Consider the following 14,369-nt stretch of genomic DNA (forward strand, 5'->3'; position numbering starts at 1 on the left):
GAAGAGTGGGTGACTTATTAACACACCAACACAAAAAATGGAAAAAGTCTTAGCCAGCATTTACTACGATCCCTCCCATCCTGCAGGTTACGCAGGAGTTCAAAAATTGTATAGTGCTGCCAAAACGCAACTGAAAAGTCTCCGTTTACCTCAAGTGCAACGATGGTTACAAGAACAAGCTACCTACACTTTACACAAACCCATTCGACGTAAGTTTGCCAGAAGTCGCACCCGAGTGGAAGGCATCGATCATCAATGGCAAGCCGATTTAGCCGATGTCTCTCATTTGGCCAGCTACAATCGTGGCTACAAATATTTGTTTTGTGTCATCGACGTCTTTTCCAAATTTGCCTGGGTCGTGCCCTTGACTTCCAAATCCAGCAGCGAGTTAGTGCGAGCCCTGCAACGGGTGTTGAAACAAAGCGGCCGTCGCCCTCTTCGATGGCAAACGGACAAAGGCACCGAATTTCTGAACCAAGCTTTCCAAAAAGAATTAAAGAAACGTGACATTCATTTTTTTACCACCGAAAATCCCGAAACCAAAGCCAGCATCGTGGAACGTTTTCAACGCACTTTGAAAGAACGCATGTGGAAATATTTTACGCATCACCACACTCTGAAGTACATCGACATCTTACCGCACCTGGTGCAAGCGTACAACCAATCTTACCATCGAAGCATCGGACGTGCCCCGCAAGACGTGACCTCCGAGAACGAAGTGTTGGTGTTTGAGCGCCTGTTTGGTACGTCCCCGACGAGGGCTGTCCCCAAGAAAAGTGGAGAGTTGACCGTAGGAGATTGGGTGCGCATTGGCAAAACCAAACGCACTTTCGACAAAGGTTACTTACCTAACTGGACGACCGAATTGTTTCGCGTCACTGGACGAGTGCATGGCCGTCATCCTACCGTCTATAAATTGGAAGACATGAACGGAGAAGTGCTCAAAGGAACGTTTTATTTGCCCGAGTTACAACGTGTCACCAAAAAAGAAGACGACGTGTACGACATCGAAAGCATTCTCGAACGCAGAACCCGTAAAGTGGGCAAACGACGTGTCAAAGAAGTCAAAGTACGTTGGAAAGGATATCCACCCAGTTTCGATTCTTGGATCGACGCTTCGCAAGTCATCGACTATAAAAAGAAGAAGTGACCATCATGCCCTTTCACACAGCAGCAGACGCAGCTACGTCGACCACTCCTTCTTCCCCTAGTTCTTCTGTGCAAGATTTACAAAAACAACCCTTGTGGGTGTGGTGTGGAGAACGTGTGCCTAAAACGCAAATCGTCTTTTTCTGCCAAATCTTCGTGGTGTATTGTGTCATCGGGGCAGCCATCGCCAATTTGAGTTTGCAACAAGGAGACAAACAATTGTGGACCATTTTATTGAGCAGTTGCATCGGTTACCTGCTTCCCAATCCCTCCCTGAAATTCTCCTCGAACGGGAACGTTGTGTCCAGTGCCAGTGCCAGTCACCACTCCAACAACCACAACCAGAACCCCATTTTGGGCGGAGACACGCCTCTGACATCCAGTAATATCCCCTCGGACAGCCACAGAACTCTGGAATTATGAGTCACCAAAACCAATATTACTTAACCTTACCCAGTGACAGTTCCATGGAGGTGTTTCCCAACAACACGTTGTGCTGTTACACGGCCAAATTACCTCAAGCCATCCCCTTAGATCACGAAGCCCATTGGGAAGTGGCTTTGGTAGAAATGATTCACCCGACCCAAGTCCTCAATGTCATTGACGATCAAAGTAAATTTACGGTGGAAGTTTATGACGAACCATTGCAAAAGTGGATGAATGACAATAACAAATATCCCCATAAAACAAAAAACAAAGTCAATCCAAATTGGACCGACTATGAGTTGTTCATTCCCTCAGGCTATTATTTTAGTGGTCAACATTTGGTCAGCGCCATAGCCTCCAAGTTTAATGGTGTGTTTGGGGAAGCTTTTAAGACTTTCAAGTCCAAAGCTGTCACACTGGAATACCACAAAACAGCTCGTCGCTTCCTGATGAAATTTCCTGAGGAAAAAATCATGGGTTTCTATTTTAATGATGAATTGTTTGACATGTTGGGTGGTGACGTAAAGATGAGGAAGAAAGTAGAACAAACACTAAAACAAAAAACCGTCATTTACAGCAACGAGTCTTTTGGCCAGTATTTTCGTGCCCCGGTAGAACTGAACCAAGGACTGAATTTGATCTTTGTGTATTCCGATGTGGTGGAATACAACGTGGTGGGACACACCTCCGTGCCGTTACTGCGTGTCATTCCTTTCAAAGTGGACTCTGCCACAATCGCTGACGAGGAAGGTGGAAACACTTACCACGTCCACCGCGAATTTGTCCATTCTCACTATTTGCCGGTCAGCAAGTCGTATTTGGACACGGTCAACATTACTATAAAAGGAGATTTGGGACAAAATATTCCATTCACCAAAGGAAAAGTCACGGTGAAACTCCATTTTCGAAAACGGTTCTCTCACGACTCGTAAGTAAGTAAGTCATGTATCCAGTGTACCGAGGGGTTGCTCGACAGCGAGGACACGGTTTAGGAGACATGTTAAAATCGGCCTTTCGTTCGGTGGCTCCAGTCTTGAAACCGATGGTGACACGAGGATTGCACGCCTTGAAAGATGCGGCACTGACACAAGGCAAAGAATTTCTCCAAAATGTCATCATCGACAAACAAAACCCTAAAGAAGCCTTCATGAGGGCAGGCAAAAATGTCTTGCTGCAAACGGGCAAAGACATTTTAGGCCGACGAGACACACCTATAAATGCCCTGCACGCTACCGAGTCAAGCATTCAGCAAGGACAAGGCAGAAAGAGACGACGAAGAAGAAAACACCCTTTCACCAGACTTCAAGCGAGAAAGGCCAAAAAAAGAAGAACCGTTCGAGACTTAGACGTTTTCGATTATTGAGACACAGCAACAACAAAAAATGATGCACCGAGAGTCTTGCGCCTGTTCCAAGACGGAACTGGATCTGTTTGCCATGCCCCCCACCATGATGACGATGCAAGAATCCCAATGGGTGGAATTTCATCCCGTCTCCTCATTGACAGCCTCAGCTCCCATCGAGTTTGAAATCAAAGGACAGCCCGAAGATTACATCGATCTGAATAGCAGTTACTTGTACTTGAAAGTCCAAGTTCTAGATAAGGATGATGGTGGAGTAGAAGACACTGAGATTATAGCTCCCGTCAACAATTTCATGCATTCCTTGTTCAGCTCAGTGGACTTGTACTTGAACAACAAACTGGTCAGCAGCAGCATGGATACTTACCCTTACCGTGCCTACCTGGAAAATCTCTTGACGTACGGACCAGATGCCAAGACAAGTCATCTCAATGCCTGTGTGCTGTGGGTAGATGACGAAGCGGGCAAGTTTAAGATAGCTGACGCAGGTGACAATGACGGCTTTGTGGCAAGACGAGACAGAATCACAGGCAAAAAGAGTTTAGAACTGATGGATCGTTTGCATTTGGACATGTGGTTGCAAGAGAAATATTTGCTGAACGGGGTCAATGTGCGCCTGAGACTGAATCGCAGCAGTGCCACTTTCCATTTGTTGGCTGATGAAACTGCTACTAAGGGTGGCAATCCTAAAAGCCAAATCGAACAGGCCAGACTCTACGTACGACGCGTGGAAGTGTTACCTAAAGTGGGAAACGACATCAGTCAGACGTTGAGCAGAACGACCGCCAAGTATCCCATACGACGTGTGGAAGTGAAAACGTTCACCATTTCTGCTGGACTGCAATCCATAACCGAAGATCATCTGTTCCAAGGACAGTTACCCAAACGTTTAATCCTTGGTATGGTCTCGAATGCAGCCTTCAACGGAGCCTTCGCTGAAAATCCTTTCAACTTTCAACACTTCAACGTGTCCAAGATCGAAGTCAGTCGCGATGGCAAGACCTTGTGTACCCGACCTTTCGAACCTAACTTTGATCCCACAAAGATGAATTACTTGAGATCGTACTTGTCCCTGTACGAAGCCACCAGCCAGTTAGGAACCAACACCAGTCACGGCATTACGTACGACGATTACGCAGGAGGCTATGCTTTGTGGGCTTTCGATTTCACTCCAGACCAAGGCAGCGACGAGGGACATTTCCACCCTATAAAATCTGGCCAGATTCGTGTGGAACTTCAGTTTGCAAAAGAACTACCAGCAACAGTGAACGTCATCCTGTATGCAGAATTTGACAATACCATAGAAATCAACAGTTTGAGAGAAGTCATTCTAGATTATTAGAAGCCATGGAAGACTGTTATCCCTCTTTACCTAGTGGAGAAACTTTGGAGATGAAATGTGAGGAGACCGTGGAAAAAGAAGAAGAAGAAGTAATCATGATGAAATCGAGATGGCCAGAACAAGAAGCCCATTTAGTCTCCTGTTTTGCCAAACACTTGGTCGACAAAATGACGGAATTGATCAAGAAAAATTGTTATGGATGTCAAAACGATCATCCCAGTCAAATTCAACACGATAAATGCCTGATGTTGAGTCAAGAAGAAAAATTGGACGAGTATCTGGACGAAGCTTGGAGTCTCATCTCGAACAAAGACGTGTTGCACCAGTGGTATAAAGACTTGCGTGAACATTCTTGTCCACCATTAACCACTCAAGAGATCCATCGTATCGAAGCTCTCCTGAATCAGAGTGAGGAAACAGAACGAATAACCGTTTATTCGTCAGACATTTTCAAGCAAAAAGTCAGGATCGAATTGACGACTTATTATTACCTGTGAAGAAGAAAAAAAACATGGATACCGGGGAACTTTATTACCTTTTGAACCACAGTTCGTATACAGCTTCTTGGAATCCTGTCGTCTGTGCTAAAGATGAACTCCCTCATCGCAAACCTAAAGACCATCAAGCTTACGTGATCAACACGGACGACAGTCATCTCCCAGGAACCCACTGGGTAGCCGTCTACTTTCCTCAAGAAGGATGTGTGGAATATTTCGATTCGTACGGATTGCCCCCTTTGGAAGACGATATCATCGACTTTATGAGAAGAAATGCTCAGACCACCCGATTCAATAACGTGAAATTACAAGGCACAGATTCCTTAGTGTGTGGACAATACTGTGTGTATTTTCTGCATCATCGCAGCCTGGGCTATTCCTTAGAACATTTAGTGACTCATTTTGATCCTCGTTCTTCTGCTAGAAACGATGTGAAAGTAGATCGATGGTTTTGTGACCATTATGCTTATCTTTTGTCTCAAGCTAGGAAACGTAGTGTCCATCAATGGCCTAATGATTTCCAATAGTGGAAATCACAATTTCATTCACAACGTTGTCAGCCTTGTTCAAAGTAGATTGTATTTGAAGAAAAATGTTTGTGATTTGAAAAAAATTGTTTGATGTTATAGTGTTGGATTATTGTTAAAAAATGTTGTTGTTTAGTGTTAAGTGATTTTTGAATAAAAAATGTTGTGTTTTGAAAAAATGCCTTTGTCTTTTGTTTAGCTATAAGAATGTTGGATTGATGCTCTTTCATTTCTTACTATCCCTCTCATGACACTCACTGAACGTTGCGGCTCGAAAACCGTGTGGGGGGATGTTTTCCTTCACGTCCGCGCTTTAACTTTAAGAACCGGGGTTGTTTCCAGTCTAACCATCCATTGTCGACTCATCCTTCTACGAAGATGTGCTCCAAACTAGCTAAGCTCAACGAAGCCTACGTGAATCTGCATAGGGTCAGACACAGTCTGATACCGAAGCCAGAAGAAATAGAGAATGTGAGAATGTTAAAAATCACTGAAGACCTGATAGAAGAGCTCTTCAGAGAAGAAATGAACAGGGAAAAAGAAGAATGGACAGAGAAGTACAGACTTCAGAGACAGCAGCAACAGCAGCAGCAACAGCAGCAGCAGCAGCAACAGCAGCAACCTGAAGCTGACAGAGGCTTTGTCGATTGTCGTATCGACACCAAAGAATTCTTCTTCTCTTTCCGAAGAAGCAGACCTATCGCCAGAAAGTCTATCCTCAGAGGACATCGCATTCTTAGAAACTAAAAAAGAATGCCATAGCAAACAAAAAAAACAGCCCTTTTCAGGGCTACCCAATACTCTAGAAAAGAAATAACGATCGATTTGCCAATGTGTGTAGGTAGAGTAGTGTGAAAATAAACACTAACTCTTTTTCAAAAAATGTGAGGGTATGTGTTTGTGTATAGGATTGAGTGTTTGTGTGTTTGTAAGTGATCAAGTACGTTGGTGTGGATAGTAGATTAAAATGATGTCTTTTTTTGGTGTTTGAGGTGTATATTTGGGGTTAGATTGGATTGCTTTTGCTTATGTGGATAGTCTATTGAAGTGATTTATAAAAAATTTTACAATAGTGATGGGTAGCATAAAAAAGTGAGTGTTTCTTTTAGGTCCGCGCGTTGTTGTTGTTTTTTTGGTCATGATCTAGGTAAGATCAATTTCATGTTATTAGGGGATGTTTTCCTTCACGTCCGCGCTTTCAGTATAAATTAAAACTCGTTCGGCAGTCCAACTACCCTTGTTGATTGATCAACACCAAGAAATGAACACGAGACTGGAGAAACTGTTGGAACTTCATGTGCATCTGGAATATGCCAGGCGCATATTAAATGAACTGGCCGCGGAAGCCATTGTCGAGGAGGGAAGGATAAGAGAGGAGGAAAGAAGAAACAAAGAAGAGGAGGAGAGAAGATATAAAGAAGAAGAGGAAAGAAGATACAAAGAAGAGGAGGAGGAGGAGGAGGAGGAAAAGGAGAGAAGAAAAAATTTCAGAATCCCAGAGAGCGAAAATTGGGATTCTGAAGCGACATATCCTGCCTCTGCTCTCTCCCCCCAAAAGGTAAAAAGTAACTGGGGGATAAGATGTGTATGTGGTGCCAGGCCTGGAAGGTGCCACCATTAACCAGGTGTCCATGAAGTTCCAAACAAAACAGCCCTTTTCAGGGCTACCCAATACTCTAGAAAAGAAATAACGATCGATTTGCCAATGTGTGTAGGTAGAGTAGTGTGAATATAAACACTAACTCTTTTTAAAAGATGTGAGGGTATGTGTTTCTGTGTTTGAGTGTTTGTGTTTGTAAGAGCTCAGGTATGTTTGTGTGAATAGTAGATTATGAGTTTCTTAGCGTATGTGGAGAGTATAGTTTGGGTTATATTATATGAAATGAAAAAGTAGGGGGATGTTTTCCTTCACGTCCGCGCGTTGTTGGGTCATGATCTAGGTAAGATCCATTTTATGTTTTTAGGGGGATGTTTTCCTTCACGTACGCGCTTTAAGTATAAGAACCCACAGTATTCGTCGTTCAAACCATTCTTCATAGAAGATGGCTTCAAACCACCTGGATAAATTTCAATCATTGCAAGACGTCTTTGACAATTTGGGAATGATAGAACAAATGCTCGTACGACTAGTTGAAGATCACTATTCTTATAGTCCGCATAGAGTAAAAATGGAAATTAATAATTTAAGAAAAGCAAAGGATATGATAAGTGGTGTGATGAAGGAAATAAAGGAGGAGAAGGAGGATGAAGAGGAAAGGACAAGGATGAGAGCATGGAATGAAAAAATTGAAAAAGAAGAAGAAAATGAGAAGAGGAAGAAAGAAGAAGAGGAGGAAGAGAAGAAAGAAGAGGAGAAAAAAAAGAAGAAAAAGAGTGTAGGTGAGAAAATAAGAAGTTGGTGGAGGAAAAGAAGAAATTAGAAGCAGAAGAAGAAAACCCAAAGGCCCTTTTCAGGGCCAGCCATATTTCTCGAAAAGAGATAGCCTTTCAATTGCCTACCCGTTTTTTTTAAAATTTAAAAAAAAAAAATCCCATGTTAAATTCCCCTTGTACGTATATGTTCCCACGATTTATTCCCATGTTAAATTCCCCTTGTACGTATATGTTCCCACGATTTATTCCCATGTTAAATTCCCCTTGTACGTATATGTTCCCACGATTTTTCTCCATGTTAAATTTCCCTTGTACGTATATGTTCCCAAGGGTGTTTTTAATGCTAATTCCCATTGTACGTATAGTATCCCCATTCACTACTACCCGCACATCAACACCTTCAGCACTGTACCTAATTTGGAGTTATACTAAAGTTTATTTAGAACTTTTATTACTAGGACGTATGTCTGTAATTCAATCATTATTTTGGGATTTAATTCGCAATACCGTAAGTTCTTTATTTAATGTTCATTTTGTATTGTAGAGAAACAAATTCTCTGTTCAATTTTACAAGCTTGATGCTTTTCACTCTCTTCTGTTACTTATTTTAAGAGCATATTCTCGTAACAGTTGATAATCTGCCTTAAGTACATAAGGGCTTCAAATATATCACGTTGTTAGCTTATACAAACGGATAGACTAAACGGAAAGTAAACCACTGATTTTTTGCTGATTGTGTATATTGTTATGACTATTTAATTTATGTTGTGTGCTTGATGATTTGCCGTGATTTATGGTAGAGTTTTTGCACACCTAAATTTGGCCTATTTATGATTGAATATTGTGAATGTGGTATTTGTCTACCAGACATTTGTCATCATTTCAAGTAGCTAACAAGATGTTTATTGCAATTTGAGCTCATAGTTGGTTGAATTTCCTAACAGAAAGTTTGGGTTTTTCCAGAATAATGTATTGTGTCTTAGATCACGTGAGTATTTGCATATATAGCGGTTTTGTAAGCAATTATTCATTCCATGTTTCATGATCAGTCTCTGGAATCATGCACAGTTGTATTCAGATCTACTTCTCTAAGAATCATTCATTTAAAATAGTCATTGGAATTGCAAAGTGATCATTGACTCTTTGTATTGAAACACACCATTGGGATTATTGACAAATCGTTGAAAGACAATCTGGATTGTATCATTGTGATACAGGGCATTCAAACCTATTGGTACTTCAGGACATTTAGGACTGTTGGAATTCATTCGGAACATTCTGTACTTTTTGACTTGTTATAGGACATTTAGGATGATTTAACTGTCTCTTAAATTTTCACATTGTAACAGAAGGACAAACTATTTGTTGATTTTACTAAACTTGTTGTTTTCACTTTTTTCTGTTAGAGAGTTAAAGACCTAAAGTTGTCACAATATGCCTGCATATGGATCTGTCAGTTCATGTTCATATTTATCGCATCCGGCGAATACATTTACCGTTTGCAATCGGAATTTAATTTATTTTGATGTAAAAAAATGTTGCTTCTCCATCATTAGAATGCAGTCAAAATTAAATTATATGAATCAAAAGGATTAAAGTTGTCCACACCAAAGAATTCATTGACCAACCTCTTCCATTCTTTGAAGTTCCTGGGCCCAGTACCGAGCCTTAACAAGAGTCGTCCGGTCCGTGATATCATAGCAGATAATGGCCGCTTTTGCCTTACGGTAGTACATCCGGCTCATGGATGTGTATCGTTCACTGCCAGCTGTATCCTGATGAATGTATATTTAATTATTATTCTTAGAATGACTACACATCATTATAATATTCCTTTTATTTGAACCTCGATTTTTAAAACGAAAAGCATCACGGATATTAAAAGAATGCACAAAACTTATTCATTTCATTCATCAATTTATTATTTCTAACCTAACTGTCGCCAGGAAGGACCCTACATTGTTATTGTATTAACATTTCAAACCAAATGGAAGCTACCCAAATAACAATCAGACACAGTTCATTGTCCTTTTTCGGTTTCTAGAACAGTTCATTTTCAGTTCAACTACTTCATCTGCAGCCGTTATTTGCAATTTCTAGTTTCAATATTTCTATTTTAAAAAATTGAAAAAAAAAGTGTAAATCTTGTACACACGTGTTTAAAGGGATGTAGCTCCAAACGTTGCTATAATTTACTGGATTATTCAGATTTTATCAACCACGGCGAACTACGTGATATTTGTTGCCTGAATATATTGTCTCGTACACGCAAATATGGTGACCGTGTTACCAAAGAAACTGCCGATCGGTTTGAAACGTCAACATGTTGACAGTGTTGGAACCCACCTGGCGACAATCAGTTAGAAATTATAAATTGATGAATAAAATGACCGAATTTTGTTTTCGTTTTTAAATCAGTATTGGATTTCAAACAAACATACAAGTAAGCGAATTATATAGCTGTGCAGCAGCTGATGCTGTCGGGGATAACATTACGTATATAAACCACACAAAATTGATTGATATTTGGTACCTGGGCAAAACGATTTATTGTTATTATCATCATCATCATCATGTTATGTCCCCATGTTCCACTATGTCTTCGCTTAGTCATCTTTGTTGTCTCCATTGCGAAAGACCGTCTTAATCGACCTAGATGCATGAGCGGCTTCTTTAGTAACATCTCGAGTCGAAAAAGCCGCTGTTTACAACGTTCATTTTAAAATTGTGTTCTCATTATTATTTCTGAGTGGTAAATCAATTATAGGTACAGTTAAATCGATGATATCTCATTATGTTTTGTCTGTCTCCTTTCTTCTTATGAATAAGAGTGGTCATATTTTTTTACTTGTTCACACCTGTATCATTGTGCGAGCTATCTGTGGTACACATTATCAGACGTTGTGTATTGTCCTGACAATAGTCGTTCAAACCACTGTTCTTAGAAACCTAAAATGTGTTAAAATGACATTCACAGTTCAGACTGAAGTTTTCATTGTACACCTAACTTTTTAACGCTCTACCATAAGATAAGAAATTTTTTCAAAGTCTGTTCTGCTGATTGAAGGCTATATCGGTATTGATATTACGTCATTTTGACTCATACCTTAGTTATTCTTTCAGAAATATGAGAAAAAGAATCTTTCATTGTGATATTGTGTAGGGAGGAAAAGTCCACCCTTGGGTCGAACAATGCCTCGTGTATGGCAAACAACTCTGACCCTGGAGATAACTTTTTCCTAACCTACATCAATGCATGTGAATTAGTATATTAGTCAATACTTGGTTTGGTTGGGCAGAGGCCGATTTGAGGTATTCGGCTTAAAATTCTTTTTTACCAATCGAAATGCAGAGCGTATTTTTACTGATACACGATTGATAAGTATTTGATCTTAAAAATATATAATGTATTTATTTACAATTCTTTCTTAACTCAGAAGGCATTTATTTGTTTATTTATTTATTTATTTATTTCAAAAGTGTTATTTATATAAGCTCTACTAATTGGTTCCAAAAAAGCATAGTTGTCTATATAGAGAGTACTATTGCAGTATAAATAATGTTTGTATCAATTTCTGAAACACAATAAATTCCTAATTTTAAACTCAGAAACAAACTTGCCAGTTATTTATGAACTATGTTATTACACTATTTAAAAAAAAAGTGGAGGAAAATGGAGAAAATTAATTTCATATCATAAACATCCATATGCAGTGTTTAAAGAAGCTGAACCGAACGTATCCATGGTAGAACAAATCCATAACAAACTCTTTGACCAAGTATGATTAAAACAACTGTGTTCAGTGTCTTTAAAACAAACTTTGCATTATCGCTTAATTTTAATTTATTTTTTATTTTTTGCTTAATTTTTGACCTGGTTTATTTGAAAACCATAATTTTTTCTTAATTGCTTCAGATGTCAACGTATGCATTTTAAGACCATGCATGCTAATTTAAACATCTCTACTAAACTTCTTACTAACTTCAAAGTTTAGGAAAAGACTTCAAAATAAAACGGCACGACAAAAATTACAAACGGACTTAACATACACTCATGGATGAAAGACGCACCCGGGTCGATACCATACATCTCTTATTCCCTTTAGGAATGTTGGCTAACGAAAGGTAGCGGACATTGTAACAAAGAGCGTCGCGGGCATGGTAACAAAGAGCGTCGAGCATAAGGGAACGTGCGGATATATTGAAACAAGATTTGGTGATACATAGGAACAAAGTTGCGCACATAACGGAACTTGTGGACATATCAAAGCCAAAAGTCGGAGACATATTTAAGCAAACAGTTGCAAACATTGGAACAAGATGACTGCGGACATAATCGGAATGAAAAGTTGTGGACACATGGAACAAAAAGTTGCGCATATGACTGAACTCTCTGAAAAGTTACAGAAATAACAGAATGCACGTACATATGGGTGAAAAACTTGCGGACATACGGGAACGTGCCGATATATAGAAACAAAATGTTTTGGATATAATGGAACGCACGGATATATCGGAACAAAAGGTCGATGACAAAACGGAACGGACAGACACATCAGAACGAAATAATGCGGTCATAACGGAGTGGATGACTAAGTAAGGACATGTTGGAACACTGTGGACATAACGGAATGGATGACTAAGTAAGGACATGTTGGAACATTGTGGACATAACGGAATGGATGACTAAGTAAGGACATGTTGGAACACTGTGGACATAACGGAATGGATGACTAAGTAAGGACATGTTGGAACACTGTGGACATAACGGAATGGATGACTAAGTAAGGACATGTTGGAACACTGTGGACATAACGGAATGGATGACTAAGTAAGGACATGTTGGAACACTGTGGACATAACGGAATGGATGACTAAGTAGAACATGCTGGAACATTGTGGACATAACGGAGTGGATGACTAAGTAAGGACATGTTGGAACACTGTGGACATAACGGAATGGATGACTAAGTAAGGACATGTTGGAACATTGTGGACATAACGGAATGGATGACTAAGTAAGGACATGTTGGAACATTGTGGACATAACGGAATGGATGACTAAGTAGAACATGCTGGAACACTGATGGAATAACGGGACAAAGCAATCATTATCAAATTAATTAATTGCCGATCCGTATAATTCAGAACTCTTTGCAAAGAAAAATAATTTTAAATCTATGTTTTTATTAACAAATGTTTTCAAGGAGGCGTCAAGGGAAGAAAGAATGATCTTAAAAATGCCAGTTTGAAAAGCACAGAAACGACCATTAACCGACAATAAAATCTCTTTCTACGAAACCTTTGCATCTAAATGAAACGAAACTCACCCATATTCCTAATATCACTCCTTTATTCCCAACTAGCTCTTTCTTCGCTGCAAAGCACCCACCGATCGTCTACAAAAAGAGAGCAGAAAGTAATAGAGGCACACAAAAAATTTCAGGGTCCATTTTTATAAATAAGCCTTTAAACCACAAATGAGCTAACAAATATGCTGGTAAAAAAAAAATGTGTACCTGACTATATTGCAAAGTACATTGTGGATTATTGGGGGGGGGGGGGCGCACTTGGCGATCTGATCAAAATAGGTCTCTTGTCCTTGAAATGCCACATCCCAAAATATGGTAATGTTTGTAAATGTAAAAACATAACTGAGTAATTTCCTTATATGAACATACTATTAATTTTGTGAAAAGCGTCAGAGACATTGCGATCGCCCCCGTCTGATCGTGCATCCATTACGATATCGCAACTAGTTTTATAGTTTTTATAAATGATTATATGACACGACCAATTAAACCAGCAACATACCTCAGCCATGACTCTATGAACATACGGAATCATTCGGATTTAACTGCGGTATACATCCAGTTATTAGTCCATATAGTGCACTTGCAGACGACATTTCATGCAGAAGCATGTAACTTAATAATCAGTGGCTTATTTACATCTATTAACCAAGGCCTTGTTATTATGTGTTCCGTTCGATTTTTAGCTGACACAGATTATTGTTTTTACTGATATTCTTAACAGTCCATGACAAACGTTGTTTCCTCCCACTGGTCTCTAACTTATCGGCCCCAAAATAATAACATCTACCTGTTTTATTTCAAAGTACGTGCGTTTTAAGAACAAAAGGAAAGCATCATAATTTTAGAATCTCTAAACGTAGTAGACACATGACTTTGTGAAGTAAACAAAGAACTTATTTTTGCCATAAATACACGAACCTCTTATATCTAAACACTTGTGTAAAAAGATGTTTTAAAAGCAATGCATGCTAAACAAACGAAGAAAAAGAAACAAGCAAAAGAATTTCTTGTTGGCCTTCTTATTTGTGATAACGCAAATTAATTTTTTGTCAAAAATTTACATAAACAGTTAATTTGGTTTATACGAAAAAATCAACATGACACGCAAATCAAGTTCTTGTCATATATATATATATATATATATATATATATATATATATATATATATATATATATATATATATATATATATATATATATATATATATATATATATATATATTCTCTTAAATATGAAATCGAAGTCTATGCGAGCCGAGGAATGAGATCATATTTCTGGCAATATCAGCTCTCCATTATATATGAAATTTACATTATCAGCTTTCTAGTTTAGGTGATTGGTACGATATCAGCTTTCCTGTATATGTCTTATTTACTGTA

The 14,369-nt window shown here is 39.1% G+C and overlaps 1 protein-coding gene across 1 annotated transcript in view; it reads right to left on the minus strand.

Annotated features, from left to right (window-relative positions):
- LOC149795378 (ras-related protein Rab-24-like) overlaps positions 1-14,369 on the minus strand; it is a 37,085-nt gene that overhangs the window by 19,832 nt on the left and 2,884 nt on the right. Inside the window, exons 2-3 of the mRNA XM_089965161.1 lie at positions 13,005-13,073; positions 9,303-9,449 (exon numbers count right to left, since the gene is read on the minus strand). Coding sequence (XP_089821287.1) covers positions 9,303-9,449; positions 13,005-13,073 — 216 coding nt within the window. The remainder of the gene's footprint in view (positions 1-9,302; positions 9,450-13,004; positions 13,074-14,369) is intronic.

This window comes from Sinohyriopsis cumingii, chromosome 7, assembly GCF_028554795.1.
Source record: "Sinohyriopsis cumingii isolate HCF-2022 chromosome 7, ASM2855479v2, whole genome shotgun sequence".
Classification (NCBI taxonomy): Eukaryota; Metazoa; Mollusca; class Bivalvia; order Unionida; family Unionidae; genus Sinohyriopsis; species Sinohyriopsis cumingii.